This window comes from Patagioenas fasciata, chromosome 4 (genome assembly GCF_037038585.1).
Source record: "Patagioenas fasciata isolate bPatFas1 chromosome 4, bPatFas1.hap1, whole genome shotgun sequence".
Lineage (NCBI taxonomy): Eukaryota > Metazoa > Chordata > Aves > Columbiformes > Columbidae > Patagioenas > Patagioenas fasciata.
Genome location: NC_092523.1, coordinates 52295641 through 52317132, shown reverse-complemented (window position 1 = coordinate 52317132; position 21492 = coordinate 52295641). Strand labels below are relative to the sequence as shown.

The following is a 21492-nucleotide window of genomic DNA, read 5'->3' as shown; positions in this document are numbered from 1 at the left end:
TTGCTTAGATCTTTGCACCATCTTCAGCCCCACTTCTTCAAAATGTGATAAATGATAGTTGTCTATTTATTTTTCTTACTTGTGATATTAGTGAATTATGACAATAACCATGCATATAAAATAGAGAGCAATCAAGGAAATTCTGCTAGTAGAGATCAGTCAGAACTTTAACATAGTTTGTTTTGCTGAAAAGACTGAGTCTGGAAAAACACTGATATAAGGAAATAGAATTGCTGACTCAAAAGTAACAAATCAGTACAGAAAGAAAACTTTACTCTTATATAATTTGACACCCCACACAAATACACAATATACATGCCATTAGTGCATAGGAGTAAGCCAGCTTCTTTCTGCTAATAATATGAACAGGCAAAGAGCTCAACACAGTTTTCAGTGATTTAAAGCTATAAAATGATACATGTGCTAAGCAGTACATGAAGTTCAGATTTTGTTCATTATACTTAAGCCATTTCATGCAACTTCCAGTAGAACAGCACATCTCCCATATTCTACATGTGCCTTTTCTTGTGATGTATATGACCACTGTGGAGTTGAGTAGGGGAATGGGAGGGTTTATGGGAGGGTGATATGTTTTCAAAACCTCTAAAAATACCTGAAATTGCTTTCTCCCATCTATGAGGTCTGTAGCCCAGAATCAGATATGGATGCAAGTGCTGTTAGGTAGCAACAACCCAACAGCATGCAAGACTGCAGATCAAAATCTGTCACGTCTCCTAGCGTAGGGCAGACATGCAGGTTTTCACAGAATCACAGAATGTTAGGGATTGGAAGCAACCTCAAAAGACCATCTAGTCCAGTCCCCCTGCCAGAGCAGGAACACCTAGATGAGGTTACACAGGAAGGCGTCCAGGCGGGTTTTGAATGTCTCCAGAGTAGGAGACTCCACAACTTCCCTGGGCAGCCTGTTCCAGTGTTCTGTTACCTTCACTGGGAAGAAGTTTCTTCTCAAATTTAAGTGGAACCTCTTGTGTTCCAGTTTCAACCCATTACCCTTTGTCCTACCATTGGTTGTCACTGAGAAGAGCCTGGCTCCATCCTTGTGACACTCACCCTTTATATATTTGTAAATATTAATTAGGTCGCCCCTCAGTCTCCTCCAAACTAAAGAGACCCAGCTCCCTCAGCCTTTCCTCATAAGGGAGATGCTCCACTCCCTTAATCATCTTAGTTGCCCTGCGCTGGACTCTCTCCAGCAATTCCCTGTCCTTCTTGAACTGAGGGGCCCAGAACTGAACACAATATTCCAGATGTGGTCTCACCAGGGCAGAGTAGAGGGGAAGGAGAACCTCTCTCGACCTACTCACCACCCCACTTCTAATCCACCCCAGGATGCCATTGGCCTTCCTGGCCACAAGGGCACAGTGCTGGCTCCTGGTCATCCTGCTGTCCACCAGGACCCCCAGGTCCCTTTCCCCTACACTGCTCTCTAACAGGTCATTCCTCAGCCTATACTGGAACCTGGGGTTGTTCCTGCCCAGACTCTACACTTTCCCTTGATATATTTAATTAAATTTTTCCCTGCCCAACTCTCCAGCCTGTCCAGGTCTCGTTGGATGGCAGCACAGCCTTTTGGCGTGTCAGCCACTCCTCCCAGCTTGGTGTCATCAGCAAACTTGCTGATAGTACACTCTGTTCCCTCATCCAAGTCATTGATGAATATATTGAATAATACTGGCCCCAGTACTGACCCTTGAGGCACTTCACTAGATACAGGCTCCAACTAAACTCCACCCCATTGACCATGACTCTCTGGCTTTTTTCCTTCATCCAGTTCACAGTCCACCTCACTACCCGATCATCCAAACCACAATTCCTCAGTTTAGCAGTAAGGATGCCGTGGGAGACTGTGTCAAATGCCTTACTCAAGTCAAGGTAGATCACATCCACCGCTCTGCCATCATCCATCCAACTCGTTATGTCCTCATAAAAGGCTATGAGGTTGATCAAGCATGACTTCCCCTTGGTGAAGCCATGTTGACTGCCCCTAATGACCCTCTTATCCTTGATATGCCTTGAAATGGCACTGAGGATAAGTTGTTCCATCACTTTCCTAGGGATGGAAGTGAGGCTGACCGGGCTATAGTTACCTGGGTCCTCCTTCTTGCCCTTTTTGAAGACTGGAGTGACATTTGCTTCCTCCAGTCCTCAGGCACCTCTCCGATTTCCAAAGACTTGGCAAAGATTATGGAGAGTGGTCTAGCAGTGACCTCAGCCAGCTCCCTCAGCACCCACGGGTGCATTCCATCTGGACCCATGGATTTATGGCTGTACAGATTGCCTAACTGCTCCCTAACCCAGTCCTCATCAACCAAGGCAAACTCCTCCATTGTCCTGACTTCCTCTGGGGCCTCAGGGGTACAGGGCTCCTCAGGACAGCCTCTGGCAGAGTAGACAGAGACAAAGGCGGCATTCAGTAACTCTGCCTTCTCTGTATCTTTTGTCACCAGGGCACTCACCTCCTTCATCAGTGGGCCTACATTGCCTCTGGTGTTAGTTTTATCTGTTACGTATTTGAAAAAGCTCTTTCTGTTGTCCTTGACCCCCCTCGCCAGGTTTAAATCTAAGGAGGCCTTAGCTTTCCTAATTGCTTCCCTACATCCTCTGACAGCAGCCTTATATTCTTCCCAAGTGGCCAGCTCCTCCTTCCATGATCTATAAACTCTCCTCTTCCACTTGAGCTTACCCAGCAGTTCCCTGTTCAACCACACAGGTCTCCTGGCTCCCTGCCTTGACTTCCTACGTGTCGAGATGCTCTGATCCGGAGCTTGGTAGAAGCAAGCAGTCCCTGAATGCTAACCAACTATCTTGGGCCCCTTTACCTTCAAGCAGGCTTGCCCATGGGATTTCCCCTAGCAATTGTCTGGAAAGGCCAAAGTTTGCCCTGCTGAAGTCCAGGGTTGTGATTCTGCTTGCTATTCTGTTCCTGCCACACAAGATCCTGAACTCCACCATTTCATGGTCGCTGCGACCAAGACAGCCCTCAACCTTTATCGCTTCAACCAGACCCTCCTTGTTAGTGAGGATGAGATCCAGCAATGCACCTCTCCTAGTCGGTTCCTCCACCAATTGCATCAGAAAGTTATCGTCAATGCACTGGAGGAACCTCCTGGACTGTGGACTGCTGGCAGAGTAGTCCTTCCAGCAAACATCAGGGAAGTTAAAATCCCCCACAACAACCAGGGGCCTGTGACTGTGAGGCTTGTCTCAGTTGTCTGTAGAAGGCCTCATCAACTTCCTCACCCTGATCTGGTGACCTGTAATAGACACTCACAACAGTATCACCCCTGCCAGCCTGCCCCTTAATTCTCACCCATAGACTCTCAACTTGCTCCTCATCCATGCCTGGACAGTACTCTACATTGTAGTTGCTCTCTCACGTAAAAAGCAACTCCACCACCATGCCTGGCTGGCCTGTCTTTCCTGAAAAGGACATAGCCATCCATGACTACATTCCAGTCCTGTCATCTGTCCCACCATGTCTCTGTAACTGCCACCAGATCATAATCTCCTGCCCGAACACAGGTTTCTAACTTCTCCTGCTTATTTCCCATGCTGCACGCATCGGTGTACAGGCATTTCAGGGAGTGAGCTGAGCACAGAGATTTCACCCTAAGGGTATGGGAAGCCTCCCACAGTCTTCAATTCTAGAGTGTTGGCCCGCTGATGCAAGCCCAGCTAAAACCCCATCCCCCTTCAAATCTAGTTTAAAGCTCTCCAAATGAGCCCTGCTAATTCCTATCCCAGCATCTTTTTCCCCTGCGAGATAAACCTATCCCATGTATCACTGTCCGCACTGGTATCTTATAAAACCATCTGTTATCAAAGAATCAAAAGCCCTGCCTGTAGCACCAGTCTTGTAGTCAATCATTTATGGACTGAATTTTTCTATTCCCATCGTCATCCGAAAATGGAAGGAGGGAAGAGAAAAAATCACTTGAGCTCCAGACTCTTTCACCATCCATCCCAAGGCCTTGAAATCTTTTTTCATTCCCCGCAGACTGTGGGATGCAGCTTCCTCCCCATCTGTCTGGAAGATCAGCAGTGCATAGTAGTCTGTTGGGTGCACCAGAGCTGGCATTGCTGGCTTGAGGAAGGGGCTGGTCTTTTCCAATGTGATGGAGGACTTTTAAATGCAGTAAGCCACATAACTGCAGCGCCTGCATCCCCACAGGGGATCAACATTTTACCACGTCAGGTTATGGGAAAGAGCAGCCAGGGCTAGCCCCTGCTCTGGAGAGCTGGTCAGCTGAGTCAGTCAGGTGGAACTGAAAGACTGCTAAGCTGAGCACACTTACAGAGCTGATCTAGCTCAAAACCGAGCCTGTGATGTCCACCATCTGCACCAGCTGAGTATGTGCCAGGTTCAGGGCAGAGCTGCTTTCATTCAGTGCAGAATTTCTAGTCCAGCCCTTCTTAGCAACTTTACCTTTACATCCCTCATTTTTCAGCCTGAGACTTCCAGTGCTTTCTCCCCTCCAAACCCTGCTATACCAGCCATGGGGTTCATATTGCCTAACTTTAGCCTAATATTAGCCTAAACTTGTGTTTTTGCTCTACTCATAGAACAATTCACGTCTTAGCTGTTTAAAAGTTACAAAGTGCCTGCCAGGTTCTGTGCTCCCAGCAGAGGAACTCAATTTGTTCAGCCTAGAGAAAAGGAGGCTGAGGGGAGACCTCACTCTCTACAACTGCCTGAAAAGAGGCTGGAGCATGTAGGGTGTTGGTCTCTTCTCCAAAGTAGTAAGCAATAGGACAAGAGGAAGTGGCCTTGAGTTGCGCCAAAGATGGTTCAGATTGGATATTAGGAAAAATTTGCAGAAAGGGTCATGAAGCAGTGGAACGGGCTGTCCAGGGCAGTGGTGGATTCACCATCCAAATGATTCTATGATTCTATGAGCCCATGATCATGTCCATGCGGTGTGACATGAACCATCACATATTCTCTGCCCTACATCCCAAGCCGGTGCTGAGACCACATAGCTGCAGCTGGACTGTGCTCCACAGGACACCTACGAGAAACCTCTCTCAGTAGCTCAATTGCCAGACCACTGCTGTGCCTGAGGATAGTCCAGCTAGTTTAGGCTAGAACTGGTTTAAATGGTTTTCTTGGGTGGTTAGTCACAACCTGGCAGCTCTGTGTGGCACCAGGAGCACAGGCTCAGCCAGGAGGGCAGATACTTGTTTTATGGGCTAGTTGGCTTGAGACACACTCCAGAGACAGCAAGCTGAAAAATTACACAAATATCTTCCTCTTCAGACAGGGCTGTGACACAGAGGAGTCGCAGTGTCCCTTCCCAGGCAGAATAACAAGACTATAGTCACAAAAGAATGAAATAAATTTTCTTATGTTCTTGGTAATTCTGTGTCACCTTTTTAAAGACCTCATAAAACAACCGATGAAGTTATGGATCCTAATATCGATCAATGTGAAGATGGATGCTGAGACATCAGCTTACTACTAAGACTGTCCTCTTTGTAGACCATTAATTATCTTTTGTTCTTTTCATTGTACATCAGTAAGAGCTAAAGAATTGTAAGGACTGGAAGAGAACCTTCTCTTACTACCCTTTGAGCTAACTGATTAAAACACCCTAGAACATTTCACTGTAATTATTAGTTTTACTCTCCTTTTATTCTTTTAAATGATTTCTGAAAGTGTTATAAACCTTCCCTTTTCTCTATTTTAGCACTTTTCAAATACACAAAGGGAAAACAGAGTGAAAGACCACCCTTGGTTCATTTACAACAAGATGGAGTTTATTGTAAAAACATCTCTTACTTGGTACCTATCTTTTCTCTGACAGTCAAGCCAGTTTTCCCTGCAATTTCTTAACTTGTAGTCTAACACCAGATTTTAAATAACAGTAACTTTCTGATATGTTGCTGTCATGTGTTAAGGTTTGAGACTACATTTGCTTCATAAAAACATATTAGGAAAAATTTGTATTTTACAGGTGTGGGTTGCATTCATTACACTTTTCATTCACAAAAGGGTGATTTTAAAACCTCAAATCCTTTTTTTCCTGTACCTTCAAAGGAAAAAATCCTTTTACTTTTCCATTTGAGGCAACTTTTCATTTTTTAGGAATTCAAGAATGAAAGGACCTTCTGGTTTATCCATTCCAGTTCTAGCCTTCCTTTATGCAACAATGCACAAAGCTTCACATTTATTTTTAAGACTTAAAATACAATATTAGTAACCTAGGCTATGACTCAAGGAAGAGCCCTAAGTGGAAGATATTATGGGAACTTAATACTGCATTTTGTGACTGAAAGCTGATCAGGTAGTTATCCACTTTCATACCTCTTTCACATTTATAAGTCAAGGTATTATAACAAATCTGGTGATCTGTATGTAATTGCATCACACACTTCTTGCACTAAAGAATTATTTGAAGGGTTAGAGGTTAGCAGAATATCAATATGGATTTGAATAATAGAATTTTAGCAAATAGGTGATCTTTCATGCAACATTTCCCTTTGTGATGTGTCAGTACCACTGCACTGCTTAGTCACCTACTTTCCAACAGGCACTCATTCTCCATAACTGCAGAAATTCAGAAATTCTTCCATTGCAGCTACTTATTAAACCACAGATGACTCCATCATGAGCCAAGGTAAATCTGTTCAAAAAGGTGATGTCAGCTTATTGCAGCTGAGGATCTTACACCAAAACAGATAATAATGAGAAAACCAGGTAATTTTCAAATTCAGCACTCAACAAATACTTTTTAGTACTGCAAATACTTCATCGTTGCTGCTTTTGCATCCTGTCCTTGCTTGGGGAACATCCTGTATTATAAGAAATAAGCAGCATTTTTTCACAGAAAGTTTATCGGATGAACACCAGTTCTAACTGATTTCTGTGGTTTTTTTGGCTTCTATATCTGATTATTTTTTCTTATTGTTATTTTTCAAAGACAGTATTAAAAATGGCTACTGTTTTACTGTAACTTCCCTCACTGCACTCATTAGCCTGGCGAACCAGTGTGCTGGTCATGTCCAAAGACCTATCAGTAGATGAGCCCATCATGGAAATGATGTGCACACAGACAAGTGTTGTCAGCAACTACACAAAGGCTTTATGTGGAATTTAGTGAAAACTAAAGAGCTAGCTCTGATCTCAAGCCAGTCTTTCCAGAAACTGTTGATATTCCTTAAATCTGTCAGAGCTTTTTCTTCCTCTGCTAAAGACAAGAAGGGAAGAGAATGCAAACCTTTAGCAGACAGGTGGCATGTAGGCCATCCCTCAATTTACAAAATTCAGTACATTCAGCTATTGCTGAGCAAATCCGAACAGAACTGGTATGCCTCTCTGTCTTCTAACCTTTTGTGCAAGAGAAGTGAATGAGGTTGCTGTAATCATCTTGAGAGCTCAACAGCAGAACTAGTCAGGAAGATTCTGTCACAACGCTTTTCTACTCAGAAAATGGAATTGTTCTAGCAGAACTTTGGATGTGTAAAATTGTATTGACTTTGAAGTTTTAAAACTAAATAGAAAACTTTTTTTTTAATCCTTTTTCAAGAACATGCTGAAAATTCATTTCATTGTGTTATTTTCATTTCTTCTTATTTCTCATGGCATTGCACTTTCATTTCTTTCACATTATTTTATGACATATCAATCATGATAGTGTAAAATAATATAACACATGGCTTTCAAGTCATGGAAAATAACCCAATATGAAATAATAATCAAATAAATGCTCTATTAAATTGTAAAACAAATTGCATCGGAAATGAAATTTTTATTGTGTCATAAGAGATTGACATATTGCAAAGTTAATTTGTAAAGCAATCTTTCACAAATTCTACCTCATCAAAAATTCAAGACTCATTTGTTTTCACTCTAAATTGCAAAGAAAACAATATTTGGGATATGGACTGGTTTCTTTTAAAAAACAAACCCAAAACTTTGACCAGTTCTTCTCAGGAAGAAGGTGGTGTAGGGTTTTGTTTGGATTTCAATTGCAAGTCCTAGAACAGATTAAGCATATAGCTTAGCTGTGAGATCTCTCTGAATTTGCCTTCTCTCTTCTATCAAATGGCTGTAGAGGCTTTTGCTTGTTCTTTTACACCTATGCAGATTGATAACATTTAAAATCAAGCAGCACACCCAAGAAACCAATACATGGCACAGGATGGTCAAAAGCTATTTAGGAGACTGTATGAAAACAAAAAGCAAGAGCAAGATCAACCAACTAATAATTCACAGGAGGACATGTATTAGTAAAACAAGTGGTTCTCCAAGTAGTAGGGCTACTAAAGCCGTATCTTCTTATATATATATGTATATATATATATACATATATATATATATATATGTAGCATGTAAGGGACTCCAAAGCCTTTTCCAGCCACCCCATAGCTCTTCCCTGGCTCCTACAATGTGTCCACTGGACAATAAAGTGGGGCTGTTTTACTGCCACAACTTGTTCTCTTGTAGCACAAGAGCTGTATATATTAGAAAAGGAAAGCTTGCATTTTAAGGACTTTTAAAAGCCACAATTGTTTAAACGTAGACAGATACAGTACAATGATAGCATTAATATACACTGTTAGATATTTATAGATCCATTGCTACAAGGCTCAGGTGTTTTGTGAAGAATCACAGGACTAACATTTTGGAAAGAGGCTGAAGCATGTTCTGATGAACCAATAAATCATGGGCAGGAGTACTTCAATGCTCCAGTGCCTGTATGAGTTGCCATTACACACCTAAATTTCAATAATGGGTTGTGCTGATTCACTATTAGCCTAATAAAACTCCTACAGCTCCCTATGGTCTTATATAGCTCCAATACATTAATAATTTGCAGTAATCCGTGAATTATCTTTGATGCAAGAAGGCAAATGTGCAGCTGGGGTAAAATGTCAGAACTTTGTTGGGAAGAGGACATTTTCACACTACAGAGACACTTTTGGCAATATTCACTGCTCTAGTGTCATAGCTGACTTCTAGCGTTGGTCAGAACGAACAGCTCATGTTCATGAAGAGCTGGAGCACCACTGGTGTCTCAAGAATTCATTCTCTTGTTTTTGCTGAACTTTGAAGCAACTTGAATTTTTTTTTTTTTTTAATAATTTATTATATTTCACTCTTTCTTCCCCCCATGCTTAGACTTCTCTATGTAAAATAAGAGATGTATAAAACCTGTCATTTAAAGGCACTTCTAAGCTTTGAAAATTAATCTCAGCTGAAGCATTATTCTTTGGTAATGCTTTAAATTATCTCTTGACAAACACTAAATGCCCAGAAGTTACCAGCTTCTCCGCTCCCCATTCTCTCTCTTCCAGATAAATCAAAGGCCATTTCTACAGGTATTCTATTTAAAAAGCTGTATTGAAAAAAAAAAAAGAATGGTAACAGCAAAGAGCAAGCAGAAATTGCATCTTCATCTGAAACTATGTGTAGCTATATTGACATTAAAATGATGTGAATTTCTAGCAGAGCAGGAAGAAATGAGTGTAATGCATTGCATCAATAGGATTGGAATATGTTTACCTACTTTGCCAAGTGTAACTAATAACTGAGGGAAAAAATACCACTGTCATCACCTCAGCATTGGGGGTAGGCATAAGATTCAATTCTTACAGGCAAGAAAACACACAGGCTTTATAACATGTTTGTAAATGTAATGTATTTTCTTGCAGTGCCTCCCAGCAGGGACCAGATCCCCATTGTGCTGGATGCTGTGAAAACGTTTAGTGAAAGACAAGGACACCAAAAATCCTCTTTCTAAATGGAAGTAAAAAACCCTGAGAAAGGACTTCTTTACTATACTTCCCTAGAATCTGATGAAGAAGGCCATGTCCTGGTACTACAAAGAGTTTCTTTGCAGCATTTTAATACCTACTTGAATGATTGCATTTGCTCACCTAAAATCAATGTAGTGTGTCTAATCTCCAAGTTGTGATGCAAGAAGTTATTTTTACTTGTTAGAGATGACTATGCACAAGAGCTGGTGACAACTGTTCCTGGCTGCTCACGTTCTGTGACAGAGCTGCAGCCCACAGGAGAGAATTAGAGATTTCTGACACTGGAGATAGAATTTCTGCCTGTATCTGATTTTGTTGGCATGCCAGTGTAAATCCATTTTATTGTTAAGCCACGGTGGGCAGATGTAAGGACAGAGGCAAACAAGCCTTTCAGAGCAGTCAGAATAAGCCCTAATTTGTCTTTTTAGCCAAAGGTGTAGGTATACATGTATTGTGTAATATTAAACATCAAGAAGAGTTGTATATATAGAAGTAACTGATATTATGTTGGACCTGACAAAAATGTGTAACTAAAGGACCGGCACTACACAAAGGTCCTTTAATTTACAAAAATAACAATGTTCGCTTCACTTTCACTGTATGCATTACACAGCATGTCTGCACTCACAAACATACCATTAAATGCTCCTACACCAGATATTATCAACCACAAACACGTAACTATTAGTAACTTGGTTTTCCAAAGTCTGCAATCTGGGTCACGAACTTTTAAACCATGAGTGAGAAACACAGAAAGAAATCACGAGGTCTTTTGATCTGCCTTCAGTTTTCTGAGTGTCCAAGGGTCACAGTAGGAAGATGAAGTGTACTTAGAGAACTAAATAATCAAAGTTGGAAGGTTCATGATTGCTAAAGGTGGTGATTTAAATAAATCTTTTTTTTTTTCTTTTAAATGTGAGTTGTTGTAAAATTGCAAGAGGTGACAGTGCTGTGCTTGAAATGTATAAAAAGGAAGAAGGAAGCCTCCATCATCTTTGCAGCACACCAAGAAAAGAGACTCTGCTAAAACCAGAGTTTACACCTCTGCTTACAGGTTAGCCAGCAAAATTGTGAAGCGTGAAACTACGGTGCTCTGAGGTTTTTGATGGCAAAAAGCTTTCTCTGCTGTTTTCCCCAAAGGCGATTTATTCTGTAAAATCTATATTGTGTAATGCTTTCTGCCTTAAAAGCAACTCATGCAAAATTAATTACATTGCGCTACATTTGTAGGAAAATACATTTTACTATGAGTTAATTTGAAGAAAAAAATATTATGCAATGAATGCTATAACAGCAATAGTTATGAGTTGCCTTAACAGCATTTACAAATCAAATAGCTGCACAGCGGTAACTTTAACCTATATCAGGCTTTTGGAATTATGTAAACCAGTTTTTGAGTAGCCATGTATCTTTCACAAGTTGTGTCTGAGGCTGAGAAATGTGTATTACTTGTTAAAAAACAGGAAAAGTAGTTATCTTCTTATATTTTTAACACTTCATGAACTCTGTATGTTCTGATGTTTTCTATAGCTTTTTGGAATTAAATGGGAGACAAATCCCTTAGACATTTTGCGACTCCTTTTGAAAGTATGAAAGTATTTCATACCAGAATATTAGTCATCACTAATTACATGCTCTCTCCTTTTCACAGAAAGGAATTTCATCCATAAAAAGGGACTTGTGATGATCTAGGCTCACCTGCCATTTTTACACTGCTCAAAAAAGAGACTCATTCTTTTCCAAATATTTTTTTTGACTCCTTGAGCCAGAAACCTGTGTCACTCATGTTTTGACTACAGAACATGTTTTAAAAATGCAGCATCCATTTCCATGTTGAAGTGACCGAAGATGCCCAATTCTTATATGTCTCTCCTTGATTTGACTGTCAAAATCTGGGCCAAATTTCTTGGCTAAATTTGCCTAACTGAGGCTTTCAGCCACCAGCTCTTCTGAGGCCTTTTCCTACTTGAGTAAACACCTTTCTGTTTCCTCCCTTCTCTCCCCAGCCCCAAAATCTGGAACCTCTTCTCCCTGATATCTCTCTTCAGAATTAATTTCTGTACCAAGAGCAAATCTGGGGAAAAATATCTCATGTTATTATTTCTCTTTTAAATTCTTTAAGGAACTTGCCAGAAAAGCTTGTGTGCACTAAACTACTTGCATAATTTCACATCCATAGCAGAGGAAGTCTCCAGGGCAGGTTGACAATATTAAAGAAATTATACTTCTATAAAAAAAATTTCTGTTTGAAGTGTGCATGTACAAAACAAACAGCCAGCATTGCTGACTCTTGTGAATTTACTTCAAGTTTTGCAAGATTAGGTATTTTTCTTCAAGACCCAGTTCCTGGGAGGGGATGACTATATGATGATATGTCTGGAGTTTTCTACTACTTGCTTTTAGTATATTTTTTCTGCCTTTTCTGACTATGGAAAAGCCTGCAGTATGATGCAAATATATTAATATCTTATGGGTTTAAAAAACAGGTAAATATGTATTTATTCTGTTATTTAAGTCAATCTTAAAGATCTTATAGTGATCACTCACCACACTTACATATATTAAGTGACTGATCCTTCCCCAAAGTGTAAGATCGGTAAGAAAGCCAAAGCAGATGTTATTTTTATTTAAAAGATGGAGAATTGATTACCAGTTACTTATGACTAGTTCCAAGCCTACTGATGTCAACTGATTGCTCGAGAGCACACCTCTGCTAAGTCCCTGACACTGCACTGAGCACGGGACCTTTTTTCCTTCAAAATACCAAAGCTAGTTAGATGTATCATCACTTTGCAGACTTTGCAAAGTTCCCACTAATCTGAACAGGATTCTGATGCAAGAGTCTCACAAAAACTAACCCTCTGGAAGCAGTGACTGGTATTTAACTACACAGCATTAATCATCTGATCACTCTGTCTGAGTTTCCATTAGGTGGAGAAAGAAAGGGGTTTTCTTTCTGCCATTATGGTATTGTCCCTTTAGATTTATCAATCTGTGAATATTGAAAATTCATTTGCTAAATGAGAATAGTCTGAACTACTAACAATAGACAGCAAGACAGTAAATACATACATTGTAAAATCTATGGTTTCTATTCTCTCCTATTATAAATCCTGACAAGTAATAATTACATGCAACCCTGAGAAATCAAGCTAATAATAATTATCTTACAAACAGGAAACAGGCATTAGAAGTGTCATGCTGGGTCTGTATCGATGTTGTATTTAATTAAGCAGAAGGCTATGTATAATCAAGTAAAATGAAGTTCACCAGTACTAACAAATGTTCACGGAAGCAAGGAACTCAGCTTCTGTGCTTTCAGGGTCGCCTTAGGAAGGGTTTTTCAAAGGAAATTAAGGGACTTGAACAGCCAGGTGAATGTGCATTCAAAATCCAAGTGCTTTAGGCCATCTTGGAAAACTCAGCCTTGCACCATGCTTGCACTAATTCCTTGGTACTGAGCCAAAATAAAAAATAAAATTAAAAAGATCCACGCTGCTGGCAGTGGCCTTGTAAATTGAACATAGATTCCTGAGCAGACGCTTTCAGTTTACAGTTGCTATTGCTCCTCCATGTGTATTTTACCTCTATATAGAGAGTACTTTGCTGTCACCACCCGTAACTCACTTTCCATCGCTACAAGGGGCAGAGTCTGTGGTTTGGGGACAGTGTAAAAAATGTTAAGGCTCATTAAAATTCAGAATAAAGATTAAAATGCATGTCTGTGATTGTCCCAGCAGACTACAGTTCTTCCATGCATCATGGAAGGATTCCTGAAATGTGGCCCATGGTCTAGTTCTGTTTCTCTTAAGTCACAGAATCACAGAATGTTAGGGATTGGAAGGGACCTCAATATATTTCTTTTAATTATAGGAAAGCTTAAGATAATAAACAGACTCACGTCCTTTTTTTGGGATCAAAACCTTATTCAGCATAGTATTTAGATATCCTTTTTAATAACTGTGTAAATATCACTCAATAAATTAAATAATCCGAACACTATCATTAGAACTAGTCGTCATATTTGTTTGGTCATTTTTTACATGTTTCCCCTTTGACTAGATTAAAAAAATCTCAAAAAACATTTTGCCCATTAAGAATGAACAAAGGAGACATTTGCCTTTAACTAGGCATAGAAATTGCAAAAACACCCTTTAAACAACCAGGAGCATGAGAAATCTGGTGGTATTCCATCCCACATATATCAAAGGCATTAAATTGAACATTATGAAGCAAACTTATCCACCAGTTCCAGCGGTTGCCAGTGAATATAAGGTGGGGGGGGGGGGGGGGGGGTGCGTATTTTTATATTCTTCTTCTTCTAGCAAAACAGTAAGTTGCAAAAGTCTAATATGTTACAGAAAATTCCTATTGTCTAAACAGATTCCCATTTTCATGGTGTGCAAGAGACTAGCTCTTCTGCTGAGGGACAATGAACCACAAAAACTGTGACGAAAATAATTATGAAGTATTTTTTCAGCTTTTGTTTACTGTGTTGTAAACTTCCTTCCTACCCTGTCCTCTCCTCCTACTTATACAACTTGACTGCAGTTTGTATTTTTTTATTTACTTTATTAAAAGCACTTCTCTTAGCTGTTTGTTTAAAAATACAAATTTAAATATTGTCAGGTTTCTGCCACATCAGATAAGTAGAGCACAGCTGAATATGTTTAGATATCAACAACGCAAAGCATTGCAGGGATGCTAAGCTTTATGAATGTATTAAAACTGAATATACAATCCAATGGAGACATTTAAGTATTGTGCTCTGAAATAAACGCTGTAATCTAAGTGTCAAGAGACAGCCTAAGGATGTATTTTGAGTCCACAGAGTAGCTAGGATGTCTAGAAGAAACCAGTGTTGGATTATCTGTAAAAATCCAGGAGTAACACAGCCAAGGCTTGTGACTAACAAGAAGTTCTGGTTATCTCCCAGTGAAAAGAATGGAAGCATTTATATTACAGAACAGGACCACAACAGAGTGAAAACAGAATCCCTGATGTGGCATCTTGTGAATGAGGCACATCCCCTGCGTCCTGGAATAACACACTCACCTTGTCCACAATGCAGATCTGCTTCTTACTTTGCACATCAAGAATTTCCACTTCAAAGTAAGTGATTTTGGAATGTTTGAGCACGGGTGGTGATTTGAGCTGGCCAGCTGAGAGCACAAGCTGAGACAAGTTGAAAAAAGAGCGTGTGTCATTGTGAGACATGGATAGAGCTCCTCTGTGAGCTGCAAGGTCCCTCTTGTGTTCCGGAGCTCCGGGTTTCTGCCTCCTGTGCATGGTGTGACCCAGCAGAAGCGATCGTCATGTCAGGGGACAGTTCCAGGGTAAAATGTTTCCTCTCTGCATCAGTTAAATACAATCACAGACTGATGAGACACTAAAGGTCAAGTGGCGTTCCGTTTTAAGAGTACTGTCTTATTTAGGAGGAGTGAAAACAATGGCTCTGTAATCCATGTCTATATTTAACCTGCTGTTGTGCTATGCTGTGCTGCTGCTGCTTTATTATTAGTTTTATTTAAACCAACGTTTGAAATGCCACATCTAGAGATTCCCTACTAGAAGAAGTCAGATTCTGAAATTCCAGAGCCTTGAAGGAATCAGGAATTAATACAGCAAATTCCACTGTTATCTATTGAGATGGATGTTTAAATCTACGGATATGTATAGGTACATGTACATACATATATATGTGTTATGTGCGTGTGATGCAGCCTTAATCTGTATCTGCAAAATTACATCGGATGTCATCTATTCTAGAAGTATTTACTAAAAAAAATCCCAAGAGTTCTTCAACAAAATTTAGGGGTAACTTGCAAATATAGAGAGGATCTTGTACCTGCTTGTATTTAGTACTATGAACTCTGTTATTTAGTAGGGTAGGGGTTTCCTTACAGCTTTGCCAGGGAAACTCAACTGAAGTAAAGGAAATTCTAATCATAAAGGCAATAATTCAGGGCTTGGATCATTTTACTCATTTTATTTCCTGACAATTTTCACAATGCAAATCAGCAGCAAAACAAAAGTAGCCTTAATAATCAAAATAAGGATTACTTACAACAGCAAATTTTCTCTTCCCCAAGGGCTTCCCCAAGCCTTGCTTAAACTTAGTTTTTCCTTGTATGACTTTTTAATATGATTTACTAGAACTGGTGGCACTTTTCCATCCTGATATTTCTGCCTCAATTTCCCTGGACTGCCAAGGATTACAGTGTTAGAGGGTACCACAGATTTCTGCAGACAGCTGGAGACACAGAGTAAGTTCTGAACACATGGTAAAACTTCAGCGAACCTGTGATCACTAATACAGAAACCATATAGTTTCATGACACTAAGGAAATTTAATGAAGTGAAAAAACCTTCAACAAGATAAAAGTGACAACACTGCTAATATCCTCTCTGGGAGGCAGGGTAGGAACAAAGCACAGGTCTCTTCTTTGATTCTTTTATTACTTCTAGAAAATTTACTGGTCACCACATCTTGTCTAGTGACACAGGACAAGAAGATCTATAAAATAACAGATAAACTAATTGATATATTTTTGCAAGAATTAAAAATGAGAGGAGACCCCCCCAAGGAAGGCAATTTCCAAACTAAAGCTCTTCTCCTAGCAAAATTCTTCATGATTCTTTAGCCAATTGTTCTGACTAAAAAGGCTAAACCCAGCTTGTAACTGAGATGCTTTATGTCTATATGACACAAAAAACTGTAATGAAATCAATCAATGTCTTGCCATTGAGGCAAAACAAGTCAGCCCCTAAAGACAAGAATTGTCTTGAACAAGATTATATTGTGATCAAAGAAGTATACCTGTCTCCAAGGATAGATGAAGGGTCAGATGTAGAGTCAGTATCGCAAGAATTTGCAGAAATGTTGGTATCAACTGGTCAGAATGTGAAGATTGAGAAATTTTTGGTTGACTATAACAGGCTTACTAAAAACAGTCAGTTAAAGACCACAGCTCACACAGATCCCAAATTCCAAGTGTAAATACAAGTATTTGAACCATAAGGAAACTGCATAAACTGCTGTACAAGAGATAATACAAAATGATATAACATCTGCTTTTAGCCATAAAATCTATTAATCAGTGAGCTATAACAGCATATATTCATACATTTCTAAATTTATTTCAATTAAAAAGCAATAAAGACTAATATTTATAATCATGGCTAATTTCTACTTATATCAGGAACTGATGTTGCATTTATTACTGTGGGTATGTTTACCAGGTTATTTAAAATGATAACATGTAATCTGCTGATTTTGAAAAAAAAATACCTTATGATTTGCTTACAGACATTTAAATGATCAGATTTTTGTTACTGACTAATGAACACTTGGGTATGTGAAACAATTCCAGGAAAACGCCTACAATTTTTTTTTTCCATCTAAGTTATTCATATACAATTGCAATATTTTGATAAAAACAATCTTTACAGGGCCAAATACTTAGCTGACATAAACTAATAGGGCTTCCCTCAAGGTGGCTCCCCCTTTCCTCGTTGTATTAAATTATGGGTCTAGGATTAGATTGCAGCATCATGTCTATAGCAAACATATTACTTGCATATAAGGTTGATGAGAGCTACTCTACCAAAAATAATCAGGGATAGAGTTACCACTGATAACCTAAGCTCTAAAAGGGAGATGCATAAAAGCAGTGGAGATGTTACCGTTAATGTCACAAGTGCTGCACTCACTAGAAATGTCATCAATGGGTTTGGATGTTCTGGCTTGATGTGAAATCAGCCCATTCTGTGTAGAAGTGCACACAGAAGGGAAACATTAATTACAGCACAAAAGGCACATCTTCACATTCAGTGCAGTTATAAATACCTTGTCTCAGCCCCTGACGCTGGAGATGGGGAGTCCCAGCACATGGGGACAAGCACTCGGTCCCATGGTGAGATTTATTGATTCATTTCAGATAGGTATGAGCTGCTGGCACAGCACTGTCCCAGAGCCATGGCAGGGCTAGTAGCCAGCAGTCACCAAGTTCCTGACCTCAGCTTCATTCTAGGACTCTGAGAGGAGTCAAAGAGCACTCAGCAAGAATTAAATCATTCTGACAGCTTCAACTCGCGCTGGATTTCCTGCCATATAAGGGCCGATATGTTTGAGTGTTTGAGGGGCCATGAGGATGGGTGTAACTCTTCTCTAACTGTGGCTCTACCTCCTCCTCACTTGACACTTGGCTGACATGAGCCATTTTGCACATGGGCAAGCATTTTGTTAAGCCATCCCTCTGAAAGACTATTCTTCCAGGAGGGAGGGGTACCAGCCCCCAGGGCATGCAGCAGGGCCATCATTTCAGGTTTACTGAATGCTGGTATTTTCACAACAAAATCAACACCTGTAGCAGACTTTTTGCAGCCTTCTAATACGATGTCTGAAAACAAGCATCAGCCTGTGCAGGCAACGACAAAACAGGTAAAAAAGCACTGGGCAGAGGCTAAGACTTAGCTTTCAATTTCTGCTTATGAGTCTGTGAGTTGTTAGGGAACTTCTGTTTCTTCTGCTTCCCCTCCCCATTCCTTCTCTGCTAGAGGCTCTCCTTGCACTGTGCCTCTGCACAAAGGGATTTCACAAGGTCTCAGCCTGGGCCTGAAGGCGCTTCTGAAGTTTTTTTTTCATCTTTCAACTTCTCATCTTTGGTCATGTTTAGTACTCCTTCCCCAGAGAACTGGTGATCTCCTCTCAGTCTGCAAAATGTCAACTGTTAAGTCATTTCTGTCACTCCAGATGCTTGTCAACAGCCCCTCACACATCACTTTTTTATCGCATGCATTCCAAATGCTTAATGGAAGCTGGATTATTCCTTTCCCATCAGGTTTGTGATGCCAAAGAACTGAACAACACCCCCAAGACACAAGACTCCAGAGGTGGAGTTTGGTACTGCAGGTGACATGGCCTAAGGCAAAGCAGATTCCTGAGGTCACATCATACTTCAGTGTCCTTTTTTGGAAATTCTACCGTTCATTTTGCTGGGGAAGGAGACGCTGGGAGCAGGCGCTTGACTACTGCAAACAAGCAGTGAGATCCCCTTGCTAAAGGCCTGCTGAGCCAATACATCCCCAGGATACGCATCACGCCCTGTGGCCTCCCCACCCTTATTTAGTGGCTGTACAGCCCATATGCCTGGCACCGCACTTGATCTAATCGGCTTTGCTTCGCATCTCCCCATCACGATCTTGGGCTTCATGATTTCAGAATCAGGCAGGAGCATAGCTTTGCTTTCAGCCTCTTTTTACTGAGCTGTCCAAGGAAGGATTGAAGAACCTGATACAATGTACTCATATTTGGAAAAACAGTAATTTTTCTGGCTTCTGGCTTCATCTGCCTTAGACTTAAGAAATAGGTTTACAGGATTATTTTGGAGGCTAATGCTTTTAAATATTTGGTTTTATTTTGTTATTTCTATCATATTAGTAACAACTAGAATGCACTTCTGAAGCAGAGTAGGAATTTAAGCATGTGAGCCCAACTGTTAGAAATAAGGAACATATATCTAAGATTGCAGGGTACTGTATGTGAAGTCTGATACTGTTAGTCACATGTACCGTTTTTAAAGGCTGTGTAGTTAAAAACCAAAACAAACAAAAACAAACAACCCCCCCAAAAAAAACCCACACAAACAACCACACCAAACAAACACAAAAAACCCCAAACCAACCAACCAACCAACCAAAAAAAAAAAAAAAAAAACACCTGCAGAAACCTCTGGGATTTCTTTGCCTGCACAGGCCCACCTCAGCAGCCTCAAAATCAATTTAAAGTGTTCTACCTATGTGTATACACACACACAGAAAACCGCTTAGAAGCAGCTCCACAGTGTTACTACTAAAACTACTTGGTACTTCTGTATTCTCTCCTGAAGCTAAATCTCTTAACAAGGAAGTAATGGTCAGCATAGGAAGGCACAGAAGGAGAGAGCAGCCAGTCATCTCTAGTGCCCACCTTGGCTCTGGAGGAGAAATTTTTACCACTGACTGTCCCAGTAATGGCCTTTTGCCAGCTATTTAAAATCTCATTCCAGTAGCCCGGCTTTATCCTTCTGGCTTGAAAATTAAACATGGTGACTTTAAACCTTAGTGTGGGTGGTGCCAATTAGAAGCAAATTCACAGCATGAATCAAATGCAAAGCCAGGGCTTATTTTATACCCCACAGATATACCCAAGAGGTGTAAAAGAAATAAGCAAAGACAACAGACAGGCCCAGGAATTTTACCTGCAAGAAGTACAAAGTGAAACCTCTACCCCTAGCCCGTTGCACACAAACACACACCCGCTTCTCCACCGAAGTTAAGCCTGATACAGAGCTCAAATCTGATGGCAGTCAGGATATATTGCAAAAAACAGCTATTGGACTGGAGCACAAAAGCAGCCTGGGGAGATAGATGGTCCTGGCGATAAAGAGTCCCAAAGAAATCTTTGTAGGCAACCTGCTAGATTAATTAAAATGTTACTGACGAAAAATAGCATATTTACAGCTGTGCAGCTGAGAATTTTCAATCCTTGTTTAAATTAATCACTGCAGATCTTGCTGTTCTTCATGTTATTAACTCATTATTTTGATGCATGTGATTTTTTTTTTCACTAAATACACAGCATTTGGAAGTATATGACTGTGAAGTGCTATGTGAAATGTGTTTTCTGGTTGGTTGTTTTACTTATACATTTTGTTATTCTTTTTCACTCAGATAAATCTGTAGCTCTTAGAAGCATACAAGAATGTCTGAAAACTTGACCTCAAAAGGTCTAGAAACAAAGATACTCCCTATCCTTCAGACAAAGTTTACAATTTTTAAGCCAGTCTTGGCTTTTAAGAGGCAGTCAGATAGGGAGATCAACGCTATTCATGTTTGAGTCCTTACGTAGTCAATATGCTTTATACCCCATTGTTCCTGTGAAAAGGGGAGGTAGTGCTGCTAAGTTATGTAAAGCTTGTGGAGCACACGATGGGTTGGAACCAGTTTCCTTATCCTAACTTGTATGTGGGGATGAGCCCCCAAGGCCAGAGAGGGTCTGGTCACCCACATTCCCTGGCCATGCTGGAGGGAAATTTGCTTGCAAAAGGTGACTTTTGCAATAATAACCATTTTTTTTTGCAGAGCTGCCCAGGTCAGCTTGGTCCCCACTCTTTCTGTTTCCCTCAGCTCTGGGGACACCCTGCTGTCTGTGGGGATATATCTTTTCCCTTCTCCCATGAGCCCCATGCTGGAAGGCAGCTCTGGGGATGAAGATGTCTTGTGAGCAGCACATTGGACCTGAAAGCATGTTTGCACAGTTCCTCTGCTCCAGCACAATAGGTGCTGCACAGATTAGAAAGCAGTAATAGAAAACAAAGAAATGTCACCCAAAGTTGTTCAAGAAATACTTTTAATGAAAATCCCACTGACTTTTACCTGCGTAATTTTTCCTACAGCATCACACTTGCCCTGTACCATCTCGTTAAACTGCCTTTGCCTTTCAGTAAGTGTTTCTATACATTGGTCTTAATATGGTGTGATGTCCTCTTATGGCATTGTCAATTCCACCTCATGAAATAGTATCTCAGTTAACAAAGGTTAGAAATTTGCTTCCAAATGTTTGGCTTCATTTCAGGGTTTCACCATCATGTGCCCAGTGGCAGAGCAAGCAACAAGGCAGCATCTCCACGGATGAGAGTCCTCAAAGCATGGACGGACAGAAGGTTTCCA

General features: G+C 40.4%; 1 protein-coding gene across 8 annotated transcripts in view; it reads right to left on the bottom strand.

Annotated features, from left to right (window-relative positions):
- Positions 1–15180, bottom strand: part of TECRL (trans-2,3-enoyl-CoA reductase like) — a 63702-nt gene extending 48522 nt beyond the window's left edge. For 2 of the 8 annotated variants that reach the window (XR_011738836.1, XM_071807846.1), the window contains exon 1: positions 14836–15170. Coding sequence is in view for 7 of the 8 variants with exons in the window: in XM_071807846.1 (XP_071663947.1) it covers positions 14836–15069 (234 nt within the window). In the remaining variant the exon portion in view is untranslated. Of the gene's footprint in view, positions 1–14835 lie in introns of all 8 variants that reach the window. The other 6 variants (XM_071807845.1, XM_071807849.1, XM_071807848.1 and 3 more) reach the window with 5 other exon arrangements.
- Between the last annotated feature and the right edge of the window lie 6312 nt (positions 15181–21492).